The 24,624-nt window shown below is 40.7% G+C and overlaps 1 protein-coding gene across 1 annotated transcript in view; it reads left to right on the top strand.

Moving 5' to 3' along the window:
- The window catches only part of DUSP22 (dual specificity phosphatase 22), a 43,936-nt gene that overhangs the window by 5,539 nt on the left and 13,773 nt on the right, over window positions 1-24,624 (top strand). Inside the window, 4 exon segments of the mRNA XM_014308981.2 lie at window positions 1,124-1,157; window positions 8,811-8,893; window positions 22,793-22,868; window positions 22,871-22,971. Coding sequence (XP_014164456.2) covers window positions 1,124-1,157; window positions 8,811-8,893; window positions 22,793-22,868; window positions 22,871-22,971 — 294 coding nt within the window.

Here is a 24,624-nt window from a genome sequence, read left to right as displayed (position 1 = left end):
AAACCGAGTCTGTGGCAATGATCCCTGATGAAAAGTCCTTCATGACTTTCCTAAATGGGTGGAGTTTTCCCTTTAAATAGCTGTGCCTGAGAGGCTGTTGCTGCTGTTGTGGTGACACTGGGATGTTGCTAAGGCTATAGGAAGTCACTACTGATATATCTGTATTGGTGGTATTCTATGCATGGACTGAAGAAAAATGGATTGTATGGTTTCACCACCACAGTTCTGATCTCCTCAAAGGATGTGGGTGTGGGTCAGAGACTTCAGGTGGCAGAGAACAAAAGTCTTGGCCAGCAGTTTGGTGTGCCTGGCAGTTTTTGATGTCTGTACTGCTGTTCCCAAGTTTGGGAGGGTTATGAGAGGGTAGGAGAGGTAGCACTAGTGTCACCTGCCTCTGTGTCTGTGCATGCACGTGCCCTCAAGCACGTGCTGGTCCTTGGGCAGACCTTGATACTCCCCAAATACCTGGTACTTGTTATGGAAAGAGATTGAAGTTGAAGAATGTCCTGTAGCTGATGCCTGTGCAGGCATCCAAGAGTGTGGGGTGAAGGGGTAGATCTGGGAAAGAAATGTGCATTTCACAGACTTTCAGCAGTTCCCTTGCTATGTGAGCACGCAAGTCTCTGTTTGCAGTGATTTCCTCTAAGAGCTCCACCGGTGCTGCAGACTTGCATGGCCTTTGCACTTCAAAAGCCTCGAAGGATGTCATTTTGCAGGGCTTTGTCCAGCTTCCTTAGCAACTTTAGGCAAATCACCTTTGCTGTGTGAAGTTTCATCATTAGTTCCATGAGGGTTGATGTTACCCTGCTGCGGGGGGCAGGGGAGGGCTGTGTTGTGAGGCTGCTTCATAATTTGTAAACTACATTTGCTGTCCTTGGAGAGCCTCCATTAAGTGAAAGAATCCCCACAATTAACAACCTCCTTCTGCCAAGGAATGCTGTCAAAGCTCAGCATGCCTAGAGCTATCTGGTCTGAGAAGGTTGCAAAAGTTGTCAGAATGTTTTAGATTGCATTTCACAATAGTCTGCTAAAGTAGTATGTTCCATCCTGTATGCAAATTGAACTTTGTCAAATTGTCTTACCACAAGATATCTATATTTGATACTATATTTCTTTCTCACAGATTCTGCCTGGCTTGTTCATTGGCAACTTTAAAGGTAAGATTAGTTTTATTATTATCTGTAGGATTACTTAGCAGGGGTCCTAAGGTATTCTTTTGCAGGCACTCAGAATTCTCTGGCATTTCTGTAGCTTTTTAACCCCATCTTGCTTGATGTCTGGATTCACCTGGTAGCACTTAAAGAAGAACTCGTTTGCTCTCTTACCTGTGTGCCGTGCTGCAAGTACTTTTCTCGAAGTAAAATGAACACCATCTCCTTGGAGCATGCTTCAGCTGGAATTCCTAAACATTGGCCTGCCTTAAATGATTCCCGTGCTTGGCAAGCAAGCCTGTGAGCCAGGCAGATCCTTTGTAAGGCTTATTGCAAGTCCTCCTTATAAGTAAAGGCTTACTATACCTCCTGCTCATTGCTTTCATTATTTTGGTTATTTATAACAACCGCTAAAGAGTTCTGTTGTCACCGCTTGTGAGACTGATATGTCTGCTGCTTGTAGCCTGACCACTGATACTCACACTGTCTCTGTTGCAGATGTAAGTTTCTATGGATTTTTTTCCTTCATGCATGAGGTTTATTTTTTGTGTACAGGAAAACAGACACATTTAGAAATCACAGGAAACCTTATGCAGACATCCAAATAAATGACCTGTTCTCAAAACACTCTCTTAGCAGCAGTTCTGGCTGACTCTCCCTACTCAGAAGTAAACCACTTGATAGATGTAGACCCCATATTTCCTATGCTTGGGTAAAACAGCAAAGCAGGGCTCACAGGGGCTCCTGCAATAGATATCCTTCCTGGGCTGTCTGATACCACACCCAGTCTGTTAAGGCTGGCAACATCTACTACACTGGATTTAGATGGGGCTGCACCTTCTCTCTGCCTCATGTCCACTCTTCCTTCCATGCCTCCCCATCCCAAAACCTGAGTTCAGTGGTTTTTGGCTGATTTACCTGCTTCTGGATCTGCTGACCCATACTGTGGATCCAGTGCTTGCTGCCCCTTGGGACATGGAGCTGATAAGTTTGGAAGGCAGCCCAGAGGTACACATGAGGTTAAAAGCTGCCTTTTGCCACACCATAAACACAAGTACAATGGCTACTGTGTGAGGGAGTTAATTGTGCCATGGTAAGGAAAATGAGAAGATAGAGGTGATTTCATGCTGTTAATGAAAGGAGAAAAAATAAAAATATAGGATAAAAGAAAATAAGGCCAAGAGGGTAGTTTTGAAAGCCCTTTGGATGGACCACTGCATGGTCTGATGAAAAAATTAAAACTTGGTCGCAGCCATGTTGCTTCCTCTTTTTGTTTTCTTTTCTCTTCCTGAAGTAATTCAGGCAAGGGGTGGAATTGGGAAGATGTTGGATAGTGGAGTCCTTTAGGTTTCAGGTAGGGTGGGCAGGATAAGCCTTGGTAAGGTGGCTCCCAATCAGTCCCTCTCACCATGGCCATCCCACTGGTAAGCCCTTGCCCAGGGGAGTGAAACTCAGCAGGATCATCTGTTTGCTGGTGCAGCTCTGTTTTCAGAGCAGAAGACTTGGCCAGGGTTGCAGAGTGAGTCAGCATCTCTGCCCACACCAGGCCTGTGGCCCTGTCCCTCCCCGTGTGCCTTGGGAATGGCCCTGGAATTGCAGGGCAGGTCACACCCATGTGGAGAGCAGAGGTGTGCAGGTGGAGGTGCTGTGGCTGGGAAGTGTCTCTTGGAACCTCAGTGAAAAAGAAGGAGAGGGTGGAATGCCTCTGCTTACCTCCAGAAAAGAGAGGAAAGACAAGTTGACTTTAACCCCAGTGCTTGTTTTATGGAGTCTGTTTTTAAATTAATTAAAAACACAAACAAAAATGTCCGTTTATTTACTGCTATGACCTTTGCTTATATTGCATTTAATCATTACACTCTACTCTCACAAGTACCTGTTATAATCTCAGAGAAGCTGCCATACCTGCAAAGGAAAAGTTAGGTGTTGCAGTACTTCACTAATACGAGAGCATGCTTTTACAATTGCTACCCTTTTCTGCATTCCTTGTCCCTCAACATCCCCTTGCCTCACTGCTTAGGAGCAGTTGCAGCAAGCTCTCTGTGTGGTGAAGTCATCCCACTTAGGAACAGGTTGTTGGTTAATTACCAGTGTATTTTTCTGGAGGAGTTTGATCCTGGTGTTCTTGGGGCGTCTTCTGATTTGTGAGACTTTTCAAAAAAAAGTGACTAGTGAGCGTTACAAATGTGCTACAAACGGGATCACTGACTGAGAAATACTCAGCAGCATGTGCAGTTGGGATTGGTCAGAGTATCCTGATTTGGGCAGCTGAAATGACTAGCTACTCATAAAGGCAGGGGTTTACAAAATTATTTCCTGTAACGCATTTTTGATCAGTCTCCCATTCTTCAGTTTAAGATTGATAGCTTGAAATTGGATAAAGTTGCATCTTGTCAGTAAGAGGAGGAAACACTGAATCCCGGGTGTTGTGCATCTTGCCCAGACACGTGGCTGAGAATTTGAAGCACTCTCTGTGCATCTTGCCCAGACACAGGGCTGAGAATTCGAGGCACTGTCTGAGTCCCCTAGCTGGGGTAGAAAGGAGGCAGCTTCTCCTGAAGTTGAGTCAGGGGAATGTCTGTAAATCGCTCTGATCTGCCCTCTGGAGGATAGACTTTCTCCAGTGGCTCCTCAGGGAGCCTGGGCATGCATAGTTTCCAGAGCTCAATCAAAGTACCATCCTACTCACACTCCTGTCTCGTTGCTGCATGGGAGACCTCTGGGAACACTGGCAGGCTGGGGAAAGGCACAGTTCTTCCAGATGGCTGCCTTTCTGCTGAGTGAAAGTAGGATGTTTGAGATGTTAAACACTAATTCTGGAGGGCTGTTGTCTGGAAAAGGCATTCAGGAATTGCTCTGATTGGGGAATTATTGTTCACCATTCAGCTATATTTCTGCTTTTAGACCTAGTAAACTTAAATACAGTCTATGACAGAGCAGTGCAAATTCTGCATTTGACTGGGAGATAAACCGAGGCCCAGAAACAACTTGTGAGATCAACCTGTGGCAGAAATGGAGCTGAGCTTGCTGTTTCTGCTTTGTTTGGTGCTGCACAAACCTCTAAGCACATAGACTTGAGAGAGGCTTTAATAATCACCTTAAGGGTCTTTAGAATAGAAAGTTACATGTAGTGCTGATTATGGAAAGCACTGAAGTATCTCCTGAAATCCCCCTAAGTCAACAGAGCTTGAGTATGTCTCTGAAAACCTTTCCTGAATAAGCGCAGATCTTGGCATGTGTTCAAGTGCTTTTTATCTTACAGGCTCTATAAGCATGATTCAGCTCATCAGTAGCACATGAAAAGTGTGGTATGCTCCTGAGAGGTTTTTGCCTGATTTGAGATTGCACAGCTAGAGGGCAGAAAAATTCAAGGAGAACCATAGATGTCCATATAAAATACAAGACTGAGTCTGGTCTGAAAGCCCAGAAGGAAACAGCACTTGAGATTTTTCTGTGATAGTGAAGTAGTTATTTCTTGCAAATGGCAGAGTAGCAGGCTAAGAGAGAAAAATGAGGGAAAAGAAAGAGGAAGTTAACTCCTCTTTCTGCCTCTGGTTTTGGAGAAGATTTGTTTTGTTTCATTTGTACCTTACAGATGAAATGCAGTCCTCTCAAAAGACAAAGAATTTATTGTGGGACTGCATGTCCACTTGTCTTCTTCACTGGAAACCTGATGACCCTTGAAAGTCACATGTGCTCACAACAAAAATGGTTGCTTTGTTCCTTAAGGGATTGACAGGACAGCCTGGTTCTCTGCACAAATGGAAAACAAGATCTGTTTCTTCTGATGAGAGATTCTTAGTGGATCTTCAGTTTGCTTCCAAACCAAGAGGTGTGGCAGTAGCAGACACCAGAGAATCAAGAGTGTTTCTACCTTGAATATTAAAGAGCTTGTGTTCTTCCTTGTTTGTAATCATTCAAGGTTTTTTCCATGGAATATTTGGGGGCTTTTTAATTTGAAGGGGAAAGCCACAATATGAGGTTTAATTTCCCCAAGGAGTCCAGTGTTGCTGTGGATGGTCTGGAGAGTCTTGGGGAAGTTTCTGCCCTTCCCATTACTAAGTGTATAAAAAGGCAATGCCCACCAAGTAGTTATGCTGCGTTTCTAAAGTCACTTAATTCCTGCTCTCATCTGCTTACAATTTTTAAAGTTCCATTTCCTAAGGCTTTATATCAGATACTGAAAACAGGGGAGGATAGAGATATCATTTCCTTTTTTCAGCTTCACCTTTTAAAGGAAGACTATTGGTACTCCATTAAACAGAGTACTGACCTCTTTTCCCCACCTTTCTTGTTCCCTAGAAAGGTCCTTCTGAGAGGATGGGACAAAATATATTTCAGAACAAAGTGTGGAGACAGGAGAGGTGGAGTTTTTGTTCATGTACACAGTTTGTGTGTGTCTGTAACTACGCATAACTGGATTCAGGAACAAAGCTTTCCTGATGGGAAACCATTCTCAGTAATAGCTCTTAGTGCTCTGAACCACTGCAGAGGATGCTCTCCTTTAGGTGGCTGTCTCTCTATCTAGCTCTCTCCAAAGCAGAAGAGAAAGTGTAGACATACATTTGCTTTATATAATAAAAACAAAAAGATCTGATGATGATGAAATTGTCTCTATACATCTGCAGATTGAGACTTAATACTGCTGTACATGCTGGGCTGACTTGCCTTGTCTGAGAGGAAGTCCTTACCCCTCACCTTGCATTTCTGTGGAGGCACTAAAATACTGAAGAAAGAGAGGATGGTTGTAGGTACATCTGAGACTTCACCACTGTACTATTGGAGTTGTTCAGTCATTGATGTGCCTTAACTGCAGTGGTTGGAGCTGTGTCTCTCTTTTGCTGACGGGGATGGAAGCACACTGCGCTAGGTGATTTTCTCCCCAGCACACAGTAAGGCTTCCCACAGCTGCAGGGAGACAAATTCTGAGGCCCCAGTCCTATTTTGATGACTTTGGCATTGGTTTTGTATATAAGTGTTTGTAGCTCTCTGCATGAGTAGAGGTCAAGCTTGGAGTCATGGTATGAAACTGAGGGAAAAAAGGCTAAATGTGGGAGGGAGAGAGGAAGACTTCCCCAGTGTGAATTGTGTCATTTTGTGTGAAGAGAGAATTTCCCAAAGGCTTTACTCAAAAGTCCACATCTACATTAGCTGAGAAGCATTTTGCTGTATGGCACAGAATGTTAGGTAAGCTGTTGTTGAAGAATAACACCTCATTTGAGGTACCCTTTAGAGGATGCACAGGAGGGGGCTGTGGTAGGTAGGTTTAATCATAACATTTGAAAATGGGGTGTTTCACACTGTGATTTCAAAATGTGAGCTTGCATGTGCTTGTACAGCATTGTGCTACAGCAAAGAAGTTAGAATTGCTGTGGTGGTGGTGGTTCTTTTGGTTTTTGGTGGTTCTTTACATAACTTCTAAATTTTTTTTTGTTATTTATGGTACGAGACTGTGAGTGACAGGATATCTTATTTGTACTGCTGTTTAAATAGCCTTATCTGTAGTATCTGTAGAGACTTAAGGCAGGTGCTGGGGAACCAGGGGAATTTCCCCTTTGTAAACTGTTTGAAGTTTAGATCCAGAAGTAGCTGGGAAGCTTTTTCTCCTCTGCTTTAGTGAATTGAATGCTTATTTCCCAAATATACTAAGGACTTGCTGGCTACCTGGTGACGTAGGTCTGGGATGGCCATCCATTTCCAGCTTGTTTCTAGGAATATCTGAAATCTCAGTGTATAGTTTTGATTTGCTGAAATTCCTTTAGCCCAAGTCTCTGTTAACTGAAGATCTAAGGTATTTCAGTCTTTTTGTGTTGTACTATGTCCATTAGGCCTTTCAAACTGGCTCAAAGCAGTCAGCATTTAATTTGGATCATATCTTCTTTTAAAGCAGTTTGCCTTGTATGGCAAGACATTTCTTACCACGTAGGTCATACTGATAATTAGAGATTGGGGTCTCATTGTGCTAGGTGTACCTTAACACCATGAGTTCCAGCCAGCAGGCTCTGAAGTCTGCCCTTAGTCTTTGTAAGACAGAAAACTGATTTTTAGGGGCACTTAGGCTGATTTCTGGGCTTCCAAATCCTTGTCTGCTTAGGCATTCCCTAAGGATTTGAGACTGTCCTACAAACTGTTAAAAAAATCTGAAGGTCGGGTGGATTAGAGGACATCGCCTGGCAAGCATTAGCATTTCTTCTTTGAAATGTTTTCTCTGAGATTTTTAGGAAATTTTATTTGTTCTGTGAAGCTAGGCTTTAATTCTGTTTCAGATAGAATTTGTGTTAATTCTCTCCTGAAGGATTAAGCATCTGTGTTGATCATGCAGGCTTGAGCAGTAGTGAATAAAATCCTTGCAGTTTTAACTCTTTTCTTCATTTTATTAGCTGTAGAGAAGCTTTCATAATTGGATTAGGTTTAAATTTCATTGCTTGTTACTGTGCTCACTTGAATCTTGTCTATGGGGCAGTATAATTAAATGTCCAGCTCTTCTTTGTGATGTAGAGAAGGCATTGAAACTTTATAGTAAGTGGATAAGACGACCCAAGAGATGCTAATTGAACTCTTGCATGTACATAAAGAACGTACAGGTGATGCTATTATTTTTGTACCTAGAGAGAGCCAGTTCGAAACCTTTGTGGTCAGTGCTCTCTTTTTGTGTGCAACCAGGCTAATGTGAAAAGATTGTATGGGCAGGTTTCGAAGGCAGGTGTTCCCATCACAAAACCACTGCTGTACTTACCATGGTGTGCTGTGCCATTCTCAAGCAAGAAGGTCAAAAGTAGATGGGCACAAGCTAACTTTTACCTGTATTGGTGGTTCTTTCACGTTGTTTTTTGACTTGCTGATAGTTTAGTATGGGTAAAGTTGCACACTGATGACAGATAGTCTATTTTATCCTTTTTTCTCATAGAATCAAGCCCATGGTTTTGCCGTATCTAGCATCAAATTTTCAGTCACCTCAGTTTTCTTTCCAGTTTTGAATGTCTGAAACCCCTTGGTTACAGGTCTAGGAATCACCTTTTCACAACTGCATTTCCTTGCTGTAGCATTTTGCTTTTTTATACATTTGATATATTTATCACCTGTCTCTCTTTAGACTTAAAATTATCATTTGTATTGGCCGAATGCACATTTTTCTCTGCTGGTTCACAGAAAGTAAGAATCTTGTTATCATCATGGCTTGTCTGCAGAGACCTCAATTCAAGTGGTATGGTTGGCTTCCCTTCTCAGACCTGGATATCACAGGGTCTGTTTGCCAAGTGAAAATGTATTCCCTGAAGGGGGATTTGTGGGTAGAGAGGAGGTCATATATTTCTTGTACAGCTCTGAGTGTATGTTCAGATGGCCGTCACCTGCACACAGGCATGCACAGACTTACATTTCAGATGCAAAATACATGAAACTTCTGACTTGAGAACACATTCCTGAGTCACTTAAGCTTGGTCTTTATATAGTATATAATTTGTTTTGGAGTTAGAAGTGTGTCTTCCCGTTACCCACTCTGATGATTGTGTTCTAGAACAGCTGCATTTGAGGTTTTGCCTGACTTTATGCAGCTTCAAAAGGAAATGTATCAACAAAAAGTAACTTTTCAACATGCACAATGAAAATGCTATTTCAAGAGATTAAAAAAATTATCTTCCTTTTTTCCCTTTATCACAGATGCCCGAGATGTAGAGCAATTGAGTAAGAATAACATTACGCACATTCTTTCAATCCATGACAGTGCCCGCCCTATGCTTGAGGTAAGAGTTGTGGGGGACTCCACAGTAAATCATTCCTTTGCAGTTGACTGTCATAGTCATTTTTGGGTTAATTTTTTTTTTCTGTGCAATTGATGTTTTGAGACTGATTTTCTTGAAAGCTGTAGTTTTGAGATCCAGCCACAGGTTTTGTTGTTGCTGCTGTTATAACAACAAGAAATGTAACTGACAAGGGAAGAGAACTACACTGTCAATCTGTGTGACACAATAATGGGATTATGTTATTAATTTAATCGTAAAGGTAAGTTTTGTTCTGTGTGGAGTTTAAGCATCACATAAACAACATTCCTTCCCCAGTACTAACCCTTCTGTGTACTTGGGCCCCTTCCTTGAATCTTTATGGCAGATGGGTTTGCAGTCCTTTTCTATGTGAAATTGCCTTATTTAGGCTTGGAGTGTAGGAGGAACCAGTGATCCTCACATAATAGATCTAAAATAGCGGGGCATCTGTAGTGTCCAAAACTTTACATAAAGTATTATTCCAATTTTGAAAAAGGAAACTCAATGAAGACCCATATTTACTGTGTTATCTTGAGCAGGGAAGGAGCTGGGAACAGGATACAGGTCTCTTTTGTTGGAATGCTATGATTTCTTCTTTACACCAGCTTACCTTGGAGGAGAGTCTGCCTGGGCTTTGCTGCATCTTAAAATCCGGCTATTTGATTTATGTCAGGAATTATTATCCTCTAAAATTTGTTCATTCCTTCCCTGCATTCCACTTCTCATGAAATGTGGCAAAATTGTGGGTAAGGCAGTAGTTGGTGTTAGGCTTCATATGCTCCTGGGAATCTCTGCTTTTCTTTTTCTTCATGCGAAATGTCTCCAGTGATTTCAGTTCTGAAACTACAGAATTTCCACTTCTCACAGGCAAGTTAATAGGTAAGCCAAACAAGAGGTGTCCCCAGTAGTCACAGTCAACCCCAATATCAAGGTAATGGTGAACTCTGGGTTGACCTTGAATTTAAATCTGAAGCAGATTTATAAATGTGCTTCATAAAATAAAATGTGCTTTAGCTGTTGGCTTTGTTACACTGTCCATTTGACTTGTGTTGTGCCTGATGCTTGTTAAGTCTGAAACAGACTGAATTTCAAGAGTGCTTTTGGTTGAAGAGATAAACATTTGTGCTGAGTAAAGGAGATGTCATGTTGCCTCTAGGGTGCTGGTCTTTAAAGTGAATTGTTTTATCATGATTAGAAAACTAGGAAGACAGATCAGCTGCATGGTACAGATCAGCTGCAGCCTCAGGCCAGTGCTTCTGGTGGTGGTGGTAGTGGTGGTGGTAGTTTTGGCAGCCCACACACCACCTCCTTGCTTGTGGTGATGCATCTGTTTGTGAGGCTGCATGATAAATAGAACTTGGAGCTTTTGTGGTTTAAATATAACCAGGGCACCATTTCTTCCTCTAGTTACCACCACAAAAGTCATGAAGGATTATGTTTACCCAGCTCTGTTCCCAGTCTGGTTCACAGCAGTGTCTCAAAAGTAACAGTGGCACATGAACAAACACGTGAGCAATATAACTGGTTGAAGATGGACTTGCTTTAATCACCCCTGCTTCCAACTGTGCCTTCGATTTTCTCTGCATACAGTATAGTTCCTTTAAAACTCCTCCCCAGTTCCTAAAGTAGTGTAAGGATTTCAAATTCCATTTCTTTGGGACCTGACCTAATTTTGATTATTTTATCAGTCATGGTCTTACTGCGGTGATTGATTGTGACTGAATGCTTCTGTTTAGGAACGAGAGCCTAGAAACTTTTGCTAGGTTTGGTTACTTCCTTTGTTATTTACATCCATGCCAGGTTTTAGGTGGGTTTGTTTACAGTTTGTGTGTCCACATTGTGCTTGGGGATTGTTCTCATGTCCATTGAAATCAAATAGAAATGTTTTCCCTATGTATATCCCTCACCACCTTTCTACCCAAATTTCACTCGTGGAAAGTGATTACTTTTTGTTCAGAAATCATCTGATGTTATTCAGACTTCTAAATATGCAATTGCAGTGATAAGGAAATATCTTTTCCTTGAGATTCCATGTTTCATGTGTATGCATTTATGTGAATGCTGATCACCTGTAAAAAGCTGCCTTTGCTTCTGCAGTAGTTGCCTTTGTCTTTAGCTAAGAATATTTTATCTCCAGAATTCCCTAGTCCTGTAGCTGTTGGAACCTGTAGGAAATTCTAGAAATAATTCATTAGACAAAGCTTTCTGTGCATGCTAAGGAAGGTAAGTGTTTTTAGAGATTGAAAAGACAGTACTGTATTAGTAGCATGTTATCAAAGAGAATTTGGTCTTTTCTGCCCATGTGTGGAACAAAGAATATGGATGCACACTTTAGCGCTCAGAAGTCACAAATTAACCACATCTTGCTTGTCAGATTTTGAAGTTTCATCACTGTTTTGATGCAATAATACATCTGAGTGGAGCACTTAAAGTGGTTTATCAGAAGTACTGATTCTATACACAGTGGGTCTTGTAGGTAGAGAATGAGAATGCCTAATCTCTCTTTGTCGTTCATAGTCAAAAATACAATACTCAAGAAATGGAAACAAACATCAGTCTATGCGATGAACACCAACTTACTGTGGATTGTAAAACTGTTTTCTGCTGTAGTGACTCGAGGCATTGTCCCTCTCTGTGATGTTACACACTGTTTTTATCTGGTTGTTTGAAATGCTCACAGTACCTTTTAAAAAGTATGCTTTCCTGTGTGACTTAGGTATAGGTTACTTCAGTTCCTCCTAAGTTAGTAAGCTATTAGAAAATGATTGAAGAGTTTCACAACAAAGTATTATATTGGTTAGGTTACATGTGCCTACTGAGATATACTTTAAAAAAAGTTTTCTTATAGAAATTTGCTTTTGGACATTATCTCATTCACCATTTACAAACCCTTATGGATGTCTGATTCATGGTGGCTCATAATCAAAGTTTAGGAAGTCATGAGTACTTTCAAGCTGGAATAACAGGAAAAAGTAGGTATAAAATTAGTTGAATTCTAAGACTTCTTACACCTTTAGACATGGCTAGCTTGCATTAAGTGAAGACACAGAATTGTTTGTAAGACTTCAAGTGATTTACACTGGAAAAAAATTGCCAAAATCTGGCCTGAACTATCTTGCCATATTCCATATTCTTTAGTTCTTTTGCATAAAATGTTTCAAAGAAGTTTTTCCTCTAATAAAACTGACTTTGAAATATATTCAGAGAGCATTCTAAGGCTATTTTTCCAATGAAGTGTACCATTATTACGCAGGATCTTAAGCAATTTGGTGAGAATTTTGTAGTTTAAAGATGCATGTTTATATCTCCTGTGATACAAATATCTATTTCATGGAAGCCCTATGGGTAGCAGGTAGCATGTCCAAGAGAAAGGTGTGCATGCTGTATGGAGCCAGGTTTGTTATTTTTAGATGTAATGAGTGAGAGCAGTGTCCAGCAGCACCATGTGCGCTCCCTCAGATGCACAGGGGCAGCAGCCTTGGTGAATCAAGTTGTTTCCTTCAGAGCGCTTTGGATGACTGCCCATGGGACATTCACAGATGTTTTATAAATCCACATAAGAGCCATGAACAGAGGAGAATAATTCATTTTCTTGCCACCTGCTTTTTCTATTCTATTTATCCATTAGTTTAAGTTTTAAAATTTCTATTCAGAATATGAGACACTGAAAGGTAGATGGGGAAATATGTCTCCGAGTCTGCTTTAGATAATGGCATGTCTGGCAGTGGCCTGTAGGATCCATCCAACAGGTTGTCTCATGTCTGGACTTCTGTAAGACCTTTGATATGGTACCCTGCAACATCCTTCTCTAAATTGGAGAGGTGAATGTCATGGCTGGACTGTCTGGTGGATGAGGAATTGCTTTTATGGTCATATCCAGAGGGTCAATAGCTCAATGTCCAGATGGAAGCCAGTCATGAGTGGTGCCCCTCAGGGGTCTGTATTGGAACCACTTCTGTTTAATGTCTTCATCAATGACATAGACAGAGGGATTGAGTGCACCCTCAGCACATTTGCAGATGACAAAAATTTTTGTTCCAGTTGCTCGAATTAAAGTATGTAAAGGTAAATCTTGTTAATCTTAACAGAAGAATATGGTCGCAGGTCCACTGAGGTGTTTGTCTCTGGATTTTCCAGGTGTTTAACCCTCTTCTGGGGTTTATATGGAGATGAATGTGGGCCCAAACTAAATAGACTGTTGATGTGGATTGTGCAGCAGCTTGAAAACAGCTGCATCTCATTCTGGAAAGTGTAGGCTGTGGTAGACAGTCATGTCCAAGAGGCTGAATTACAAGCATTCTTATTCATTCTGTCATCATTCCTCCCCACAACCACAGGTTTAAATGCTGGTAGAAGGAAGAATGCTTCCTCTGCTGCATTAGGCAGTGGTTGCTGTTTGCAAAGCAGGAAGGAGGACAGTGTGAGGCCTGGGAAAGGGAGGAGTACTGAGTTGTTCTTGTCAAACAGGTGCTCAGACCCCGTCCCAGGGAGGTGTCATCCCCAAAGAGAGGCAGGGATGGATGGGCATTCTGTGGGTCCCGTTTCTGTGTGGAAAGTCCATATCAGGACTGTATGTCATTGTGGCAGGCAAATGACATGTCTCAGATTCAGACTGGAAGGAAGCAAGACTTTGAGTGTGCAGGTTAGTAATTGCTGGAATATATTTCCAGAGGTAAAGGTGGGTTTTCTCATATGCTCCATTTTTGTGTGGAAGTTGATACAGGTGAGGCTGGGTTATAGCGGTCTTTACGCTCTGCATTTTAGAGCCAGAGCATTTCACAGTGCTCAGTCTGTCTGACACACTTTGAGGTGCCAGTTGTGGTGACTGTTGTGAGCATTGCAGACACCTGTCCATCAGTCAGGAAATGGACTGAAACCAGCAGCTTCTTTCTCACAGTCCACCACGCATTTGTCAGTTGCCAGTAATTTTGCTGCTGCTCTTGACCTGCACCAGAGATTTGATGTAGTAAATGTATGAATCCCATTACCAGCCACCTGTGATTGTGGAGTCCTTTGGCATTAATTTATTTATAGCATTATCATTGTCAGATTGACTCCTGCTGTGTCACAGGAAGCTTTAATGCTGCACTCATCTGGTAGACATTGTAATGATCACAGTGATATAGATTTTAAATCAACAAGAGTTCATGTGGGCATGCCTGTACTGTCCCCTGCCACAGAAGCTCTCAGTTGTTCCCTCAGTTAATGAAGAACTGCATTAAGATTAGCTTTTTGCATGTGTGCTGCCTCTGTATGCACCTCAGTTTTCTTTCTTTGTTTTCTGTGGCTTCAGAATATTTGTTTGGTTTTTATTTTCAGTATGTTGATTTTTCCCCCCTCATTCTGCAGAGTTGGCCAGAGCACCATAAGAGGACAGTTATCTATTTTTCCTTTGTATTCTGATGCCGTTAACAATATCGTCTTAATCTGGTACGTGCTGTCTCCAGAGCAGTGGTTTTCCCCTCTTTTTTCCTGAATTTGACTACCTAAATAAGTGTTGATATGGTGGGTGGGTGGAGGGATGGGGAAGGCAGAGAAAAGCTAGTTGCTGACTGAACTACTGTGTGTGGCTTTGAGCACCACAATATAAAAAAGGCATTGAGTTATTGGAGAGTGTCCAGAGAAGGGCCATGAGGATGGTGAAGGGCCTTGAAGGAAAGTCTTATGAGGAATAGCTGAGGTCACTTGTTCTGTTCAGCCTGGAGAAGAGGAGACTCAAGGGGAGACCTCATTGTGGTCTTCAGCATCCTCAGGAGGGGAAGTGGAGGGATAAGTACTGATCTCTTCACTCTCATGACCAGGACTGAAGGAAACAGCATGAAGCTGAGTCAGGGTAGGTTTAGGTTGGTTTTCAAGAAAAAGTTTTTCACCCAGAGGGTAGTTGGGCACTGGAACAGGAGCCCCAGGGAAGTAGGCACAGCACCAAACCTGTCAGAGTTCAAGAAGTGTTTGGACAACACTCTCAGGGAACATGGTGTGACTCTTGGGGTGTCCTGTGCAGGGCTGGGAGGTGAACCGAATGATCCTGGTTGGTCTCTTCCAACTTGGCACAATCTATGATTTTATAATCTCTTTTGTCCAGTCCAGCTTATGCAGCCAGCACAACTTAAATGAACTGTGTCTTTGGAAATAAAGAACTTCTCAGACAGGTTGTCTTATAAAGAATTTTAAATACTTTTTTCCTTTCAAATTCTAAAATTTTTATTCTAATAGAAATGGGGTTTCAATAACTTAGTCTGAAAGGGAACTGACACAACAGTTAAAAAGCTGTGTGATGATCTTTTAGAAAAATCTTTCATACTCCCTGAGTAAACAGTCAAATGCATTAATAGAATACAGGCAATGAAACGATGCTGTAACTGGAACAGAACCAGTAAGTGTGAGGAATAGAAGTTGTGGAAAAATGAGAATGCTGTGGAGAAGATGTATAACTTCTCTGCACAAGATTAATCACTGCTGAATGCTGTGATAGACCTGTTTCACAAGGTATTAAGGATGAGAAGCTTGCAACTGGGGAAATCACAAGAAGTGCTGAATCAAGATTATGAATTAAAAATAAAGTGTATGGCTGGCTGCTAAATTCAGACCTTTGGAAGAAAGTGCAGAGCTAAATGACTGAACACCTATCAAAAACTGAGAAATGTTTATAAGATAAATGGTCATAGCCTGAAGACCTGGTATAGATAATGGATTCATACCAGCTTGCATTAAGATATGGAATCTTGCTTCATATTTTTCAAGCCTGGCTGTAGGTTGTAAGTCTTAGTGCAGTTTTAACTGAGCTTGATAATCTTGCATGTTTACCTGTGATCGTTAGACTATACATGTGTGTTTTTTCAAGAAAGCAAAGTTAGCTATTTTAGAAGAACTGAACTGGCAGCTGTGGCACAATGCAGGTAATCTGGTTAGCACAGTTTGTGGATTGCATTTTTGCAGCTATTTAGGTTCTAACTACAGAAACCTATAATATCTCCAGTTAGCACTTAATGTGATAACTTTGGCCATATCTCCTTTAAGTTTTCTAATTCTTTCCTTCTATTAAAAGTTTGGGGAAACTTCTTTCTCTCATGGCTACACTTTCTGGATTAATATTTTTATGTGTATGTATAAAAGGAAGTACCCTTAAAAAAAAGAAAGAAGAAATCCTGTGTTATGCTCCCAGTTTCCTCAGCTGATAACTTTGGAAGTGCTGAAAGCTGCTTTAGTCATTTGTTTTGTAGTCATAGATTCAGAGAATGGCTTGGGTTAGAAGGGAGTTTAGAGACCATCTCATTCCAACCCCCTGCTTTGGACAGGGACACCTTCCACTACACCAGATTGCTCAGAGCCCCGTCCAGCCCGGCCATGAGCACATCCAGGGATGGGGCATCCACAGCTTCTCTGAGCAACCTGTTCCAGTGTCTCACCCTCACAGTAAAGAATTTTTTCCTATAATCTAATCTAAACCTACTCTCTTTCAGTTTGAAATAATTTTCCCTTGTCCTATCAATACATGCTCTTGTAAAAAGTCCCTCTCCATTTTTCTTGTAGGCTCCCTTCATGGACTAGAAGGCCACTATTAGGATACCCCAAAGCTTTCTCTTTACCAGGCTGAACAATCCCATTTCTCTTAGCCTTTTCTTCTAGGAGAGGTGCTCCATGCCTTTAAACATCTCAGTAGCCCTCTTGTGGACTCTGTCCAGCAGATTCATGTGCTCCTTGTGTTGAGGGCCCCAGAGCTGCATGCAGGGTGGGGTCTCAGCAGAGCAGAGCAAAGGGGCAGAATCCGTTCCCTTGCCCTGCTGGCCACACTGCTTTGGATGCAGCTCAGGATGCTGCTGGCTTTCTGGGCAGTGCATGTGGCTCGGCTGTGTTGAGCCACCAGCACCCCCAAGTCCTTCTAGGCAGGGCTGCCCTTGATCTGTTCATCCTTCACTCTCTGAGGACTGTCCTCACATAGATAGTAGTCCAGAAAGCATTTGTCTGGACTCAAAGGCATATCACTGCTTCACATGAACTAACTAAAAAGGGAAATACTGGGAAACCAATCAGCTGTAATTTCTTTTTTTTTAAGCAAAACACAAAACATCGACATATGTTTATTCTGGAGAGATGCTGCTCAGGAAGTGAAAACAGCCAATCTGTTAAAACTGTATTGCAATATTGGATAGCATGCAGAAGTCTTGAACTGTAAAAGGCCTTTCATATTTGAAAATTGCATCTTGATGACATGGCAATTGAAGGCCCTGCTGGGTATCACTGGGCAACATGTGCAGGCTCTGTTGTCATTGAGATCCAACCCAAACACTTACAGGAACTGTTAAAGAGGGAGATGGCAAGACAACCTTCAAAATGAGAGGTGCTAATATCATATAGCAAGGTCATGGCTGTTGTATAAAGACCAGCTCTACAAATTAATAATTTAGTCAAGTTGGACTGTTGCATTGCCATCCGTAGCATTAAACTCATATATCACCAGTGTTAGAAGCTGTTTGATTTTCAGCCATTGTGTTAACTTCAAGAGAAAGTGTACAAGCACTTCTTCTAACAAAAACCCTTAACTTTCCTCTGTGATGTTTCACTGTCTTTTCATGGTAAAGGTTTCCCCTCATGAGGTGTTTCAGAAGACCATGCTGAGCAAAACAGCTACCATTTTTCTTTCAGGTGTAGCGGCACCAGATGATTCTAGTTTGAAGTAATGCCCTGTCTGGGGCATTGATTCTGCTTGTAAAGTTGGGAGCTCTGACTAATTTTTCAAATATTACCCCAGTGGCCCACTGAGAAGCCACCAACAGACTTGCACAAAGCAGCTTTTAAAGTGTGTCAGGCCAGGCCTTCATGATGGGGTCCCTCTGGCAGAGGCTGCTCTGGTGATGCACTAAATTAGTTGACAGTTTGACTTGCTCATCACACATGAGCTGTGTTGAGGGAAGCGTGTTCCTGTCATGGCAGGTGGCAGGGAGGAGAGGTTGAGGACTGCTTGGAGCTTTTAGTGGTGAGCTGTTTGCATGAGGGATGTTGAGACCAGTAAATATCTGGTGTTTCTGATTGCTTGGTTATGGTGTTAGCCAGAACAAGACAAGTGCTCTGACCTGCCTCTGCAGAGGACATGATGTGGAATGTGTTAACCCATGCTTCAAATCACAGAATCATAGAATGGTTTGGGTTGAAAGGGACCTTAAAAATCATCTAGTTCCAGCCCCCTGGCCATGGATGGGCAGGAACACTTTCCACTAGACCATCCAGTCTGCCCTTAAACATTTCCAGGGATGGTGAATCCACAGCTTCTCTGGGTAACCTGCTCTAGTGTCTCATCACCCTCACAGTAAAGAATTTATTTCTAGTATCTAATCTAAGCTTCCTCTCTCTCAGATTGAACCCATTGCTCTTTGTTCTGTCACTGAATGCCCTTGTAAAAAGTAAAGTGAGCTTATTCCAGAGATGTAGTGATCATGTTCCAGCATTCCCTTAAAGAAAGAGGCAGTTGTGATATATTGTTTTATTTTAGCACTCAGGGACCCACTTGAGGGTTCAGGGATAAGTGTGATTGGTAGTGCTCAGATATGCCTTGACATGCCTGGGAGCTTGAATAAATCATGTAGTCAAGATAAACTAACAAAGTCCTTCCTCTCAGATGAAGTCCTGTAAATACTGTTGGTGTGTCCTGAAGGAGATAAACCACAATTTAATAGAAAGTCATTAGTGTTTTCTCCCACTCTGCATTCTTTCATGAGACAGATTAGAAGGAGAATTCAGGGTTAGAATTAGAAATAATAACCACAGCTCTGTGCAATTAAAAAAATCCTTAAATTTTCAACATTTGCCTCTTTTAATTTTAGAGAGGAGAGATGGGGAAGGAGAGTTTTAACAGAACACTTTCTATTTGTGATTGGCACATTCCAGCCTTGAGGAGCTTTTCAGAAGTGTCACTGAGACTACTTCCTTAGATAACTATGAACCAGCATTGTAAAAAAATGCCATTGTATTATTCCTGATAGCAAGAACGAAACGTATGAATTCTATTGCAGAAGCATCCCATTTGCTGCTGTTCACATTGTTCATGTAATTGCAATTTTGTTTATAATATTTTTCAAAGCCAAACCTGAGTGTGTTGTTCGCTCAAGTCAATTAGTGGTTATTCTAGGCTGAAACACAAGTGCATTTTCTATGAGTCATTAATAAAATCAGCACTAATGGTGATTGCTACAGAAAGTAACTGAAAGGACAAACAAACGGTTGAACGGTTTTCAGTTTAGCAGGCTCAGTTTGGTGCATTACTGGACTAAACCCTTTATAAATTCTCATTGGTTTGGCTTGAGGAAGCTTTGTGCCGGCTGTTTCCCACTTTAGCTTTTTTGCTGAAATGCCCCTAAACAAAAATAAGTCCTCCTGTCCTCATCTGTTGATGTGACGACTCAAATTAACACATGGTTTTTGACTAACCTGAAAGAAATTGCCAGGTGCTGGAGGTTTTCTATTTGCATCTTGGTTCACAAATATAAGATTAGGCTTTTAGGTTTAAAAAAAAAATTCTTGGAAATCGTTGATGGTATCTTTACATAAATTTAAATAGAGAAGTTTAATGCCAAAAATACAATACTGCTCTTTTTGAACTTTTTTTAACAGACCCTTCCCCCTACTCTTTGCCCTTGGAGAACAACAGAAATTTTTTAATTTGAGGTTCTTTCCCTCTCTCCTCAACTTTTAAAATCTGACAGTCTAGATTCAGGCTTCCAGTGCTAACTAGAACCTCAGAAATGTATGTACAGCAGCAGCAAAGATGCTCTTCTGAAAAACATCAGTAAAAACATTACTACATTACTTGAAAACCCACTGAACATGAAATAATGAGTAGCATTTTTAGTCCTTCTTATTCTTGTGCATGCTGTTTTGTGAGCGCTCATTTTATATAAGAATCACTGGACAGTTTCCTTTTACATATAAAACATATATTAGTATAGTTAAGATGTAATCAAACTGATTCTCATTCTCAGTGACTTCAGAATATCCTCGATCATTGCAAAGGAGCAGCCGTCTGTATGGGTGCTGCATTTGTCTTGCAGTACTTTTTGCACTTTATCCTGTTCAGAGCCAAAATCATCCTTGGTATTGTACAATTGAATTTGTGTGTGGTCTGCAAAGGTCCTGTTTTCAGTCATTGATCCATTAGCTGACATTTGGCGCTTAGAGATATGTCATTCTGCTACTGCAAAATTCTGCAAGTTCTTCCAAAAAGCCCCAAATGCCAGTTTTTACAAGTTTAGTTAAAATGAAGTTGGAATTTTTAAAATAAGATTCTGTTGTAGTAGAATAGAAACAGAGTTTTCCTTATACTAGACTGTTGTGTTCCTGAGCACTGAATGAAATACTGGATTTAATAGCAAAGATGTAATTATCTTTTTAAAAAACTAATGATATTGGGAGAGTCTTGTTCTTTAGTCTTACTGACTTTTCCAATTGTGACAAAACTGTTCAGTTTCCGACCTTAGTAGATCAACCTCTAAAATAATTAGGGATTTGAATATTGACAGAATTCCATTGATGCCTTATTGACTGTAATGTAAAGCTTCTGCATATATATGTATGCACCTGAAATCTGGTTTAATCCCTTGATCTTCACTGCAGTAGAACTGGCTTATTAATTCCAGAATCTGTGATGAAAGTGTTATTGTTTCTCAAACAACAACGCATTTTAGAAATTTTACTTTACTCTCCCTTGTTTCAGCTTTGACAATCTTGAAATCTGAATACTTGCCATAGTTTTGTTAGCTCTCACTGTATCGGTTTAACTGCAGCACTCAGTTTCAGGGCCTACAAGAGAAATCTAGTTTTGGTGGTTACTCTGCTGAAACAGAAATCAAAAAAGTAAAATATATTTTATTTTACTGGGTGTTTTTGGGACAATGATAACTGGTTAAATAACCAAAAGAAATGGAAGCACTGCTTTTATTTGATGGGGGCATCAGTTAGGATCACCATGTAAGTAATAAGCAAGAAGTCTGTTGTGTGTGTGTTGAAAGGTAGCGGTGTTCGGTGGTAAAAGTGATTGATGGAGAAAGTGTGCAGTGATTTCAAAGTAACAAGTGGAAAGTAGTAGTGAATTGAGATGAGCAGAAAAATGCTGTGTTCAGCATCTCATTACCCTAGGAGCTTGGGTCTGTACCCATTCCATATGTTTGGGATGTTATATTACCTAATAATATACAAAAATTCTGTGTAATTAAAAAGGCTGGAGCAATAGATTTTAATTGGGTGCTCTGAGGAAAAGCATGTTTGGAGAGATAAAGCATGACTGGCATAGCTGTCAACTTAAGAAATTTTTGAATAACAACATATATGCAAGAATATGCAATAAGTAAAGGGGATGTAGTACTTTGTATAGAATTTTAAATGGTATTTCTCTTTTCATCAGTTTTTAGGCTTTGCAAGCTTTCCCCTTTGTTTCAAATAAAAACCATGTCGTGAAATGAGTAGCTGCTCTGTAGCACCTAATTTAGTGTGTGTAGGTGAAGTTGGCGCAATACCTGTTTTGAGTTGTTCTGTCCTTCCTTCACTGAATAATTTTACAGAATTGTCATTCTTAGGGAACAAAGTGTCTTTAATTTAAAAAGATGTAAATAAAGAGTTCCATATGGTTGGCGTAAAATTTGTATTTTCTTTCCATCTTTATTAATATGCCATTTTGGTTCAACTGGGATATTGCATCTGCAACTGGATTCAGGTTTATTTATTGAAACTGCTGACTAGAGACTAATTTGGAGCTTGTTGAAATTTTCACAAGAAGCTGGTTTTAACAGTCTATGATTTAACTTACTCTGTTGTAGTCACTGTTCCAATGATTGTTGCCACCTAACATTTTATGCTTTGCAGTTTGAGAATGGCAAACAAACTGCTAGGTAAGAAAATAGTGGTGTTTCTGTCTTCCTTGCATGCTAGTACCCTGTATTGAATGTTTTAAGTAGCTGTTTGTTTGCTTGGCATAAACTGTTCTGCTTGAAAGGTCTCTTTGGGACAGTTCTTCGACGGTACCTGCAGGCTGTGTGCACAGAAAAGACAGTAGTGTCTTGGGGCACAGATATACAAATATTATGACTCTGGGTAGTTTTTTTTCCAAAAAGAGTCACAAACAGCAGAGTTCAGCAATTGTGTCTTCCTAACGCTGATATGTTAAAAAAAAAGAAAGTCTACAGAATATGTGTGAGGAAAATCTAATTCCAGCAATCAACATAGGAGTATCTACGCAAAAAATCCTGAGTCTCATGTATGAATACCTGCCTCATACAATCTTGTGGTGATGTTGTATTTCAAGTATCCAATTATGATGAATGGTATTTGATCCTATTATTATTTTTTCAACCAAGAGAAGCAAAACTAGATGGTAGGGTGGGATCCTCAGGAGTTACCAACTCTGGCCGAACTGTGTTTGGCTCAGAGTTGCTGAGAGTTTCACTGTTGATTTTTGTGGGAGATGGGTTAGGTCACTGCACAGTACTTTTGAAATCCCACCTCTAACTATTTCTGAGTTGAGTGTGTGATTATTTCCTCACAGGGAGGAGTCCATCACCACAGCCTTCCAAAACCACAGGTGATATACATGAGTCAAAATACCAAATTCCAGTAACTTAAACCATCTCCTTTTTCAGAAGATATATTAATAAAGCTAACAGGCTGATGCTGAGCATTTGCAAGCCCAGTAATAAAAAGTGTACTGTGAGCTTCACTAGAAGTTGTAAGTGCTGAAGATGTCCAGGATCAGGCTTTGGATGAGCCATTTGGGACCATGTGTGGTCTCTCATAGGCTGGTTTCATGCTTGCTTGCAGTAGTTGGAACTAACCAGCCATGACAAAAAAAGGGAACATTGCAGGTCTTAAATTTGTGCTGGGTGCTACTTCTGCTTTTAGAGTGAGCACGATCTGAAAGCCCCTCTGCACTCAGCCTGTGAAAAGCACTCAGCATGTGCCACGGCTTCTGAAATCTGCGAACGACTTGCGTCAGTGCGTGCTGGAGGAGAGAACCTTCTGGCATGTACTCCACTCCAGAGCTAACCCATCTCCTGCCCTCAATTCTCAATTTTTCGATGGTATGGAGTTGCTAGAGGTGATGGGGAAAGAATAGCATGTAAATTTACGTTCAGGTCTCAGGCCCTCGTTCTACTAGAGTGACTCACTTGAAGTGATACTAGTGTCCAACATAAACCTCTCAGATGTGTCATACAAATGCTTATTATTGTAATTAATCTGTCAATAGTTAATTATCCTTGGCTCAGCAGCCTATCAATATAAATATTGCTGCTACACTATCTTTCTAAATGAATGTGTCTATACAAGTTGTTTTGTATCAGCTTTTGGCTGTGGAGCCCTCCTGGTTTCCCACAGTGTTTCTGACTGTTTCTGATTGTTTCCCACAATCTCTCTGACATAGTGGTGAAGTTTGTGCACCTTGCAGAGGTGTGTCATGGTGCTGGGGTCAGATCTCTTGTAAAAGAGCTCTTTGTGCAATGGCAAGTGAAGAAATAAAGTATATATAGGGGAAATATGGAGGGGTTTCTGAGCCAGCGAAGCAAAGGGGTTGTAGATGATTCTGCCTTAGGTAGCCACACACACTTGAGCAGTGAAAATTCCTCTTCTTTCCCCAGCTGGCAAATAAAATGTCTGGTGGGTGCAGATTGTGTTCCACCTTGTTGGCAAAGGATCTCTTGTACATAAATATCCGACTTTCCATGTGTGGTGTTGAACATGTGGGATTATTACAGGAGTAATACAGGAGCGTGCATCATTAAAAAAGGATAGATTTAGGTGTATTTTGTAATGGCCATTTTGCTTGAATTCTTGTTTTTACATGTGCATGTGAAGAATTCATAACTCAGCATCGGAGATAATTCAATATAGTTCCAGTGAATAATGTAGTTTTGTGTGTCTGAGCTGCAAGATTGTATTCTGGAAGTCCTATTTGAGAAGTCACCTAAATGTGCTTTCAGAATTGTTCCCTTTCATAACAGTCATAGGAGCAAAAAAAATTTTGAAAATAAAATGACAGTTGAAATGAGCGTTGACAATGCAAAGCAGTAGTGTAGGATTGTAGATATGTTGTTTTAAATATATCCAGTAACATTTTTAATGCATCAGAAATGGTTATCTAACTTCCCTACTTGATCTGGTAACTTAATATGATAGCTGACTAAGAAAGAGAGGCTAATTTTGTGGATGAAAAGTATGAGTTTTATGGTTGTCCTTCTTGAAGATTTCCAAAAATAAAAAAAAAAAAAACCAAAATCTATACCACAAACATGTTTCTTCTTTGAAATAAATTTTGTTTGGTTTATCAACTGGATAAAGAAAAATGATTGTGTGAGTTTAAAAGAAACTGCATATCACAATTTCAAGCTGTAACATCTGTTCAGAGAAAGGGAAGAGCAGGAGAAGATGCAGCTTCATTTTCCTAGAAATGTAAGAACAATTGTGTTTTTAGAAAGAAGTTTAGATCTTTTTAGTAAAGATGCTCCTTTTTTTCAGAAGCTCACTATGGAGCCTTGGAAGAAGCATGACTAAGCTGTATGCTGGTGCCATAGCGATGTGAAAGCAAGTCTTTTTAAATCTGACTGTATAGAGATTATCTCTGTCTGAATGATGGTGTTGCTTCCTCAAAATCATTAATATTCCACCAGTCTAGAGCAGGACTTGTGCTGTGATGGATGAATGTGTTTAACTTGAATCTTTTCTTCTCATACCTTTTT

This window comes from Geospiza fortis, unplaced genomic scaffold (genome assembly GCF_000277835.1).
Source record: "Geospiza fortis unplaced genomic scaffold, GeoFor_1.0 scaffold154, whole genome shotgun sequence".
NCBI classification, from domain to species: Eukaryota; Metazoa; Chordata; class Aves; order Passeriformes; family Thraupidae; genus Geospiza; species Geospiza fortis.
Note: the sequence above shows the minus strand (reverse complement) of the source record. Positions and strands in the feature narration are given on the sequence as shown.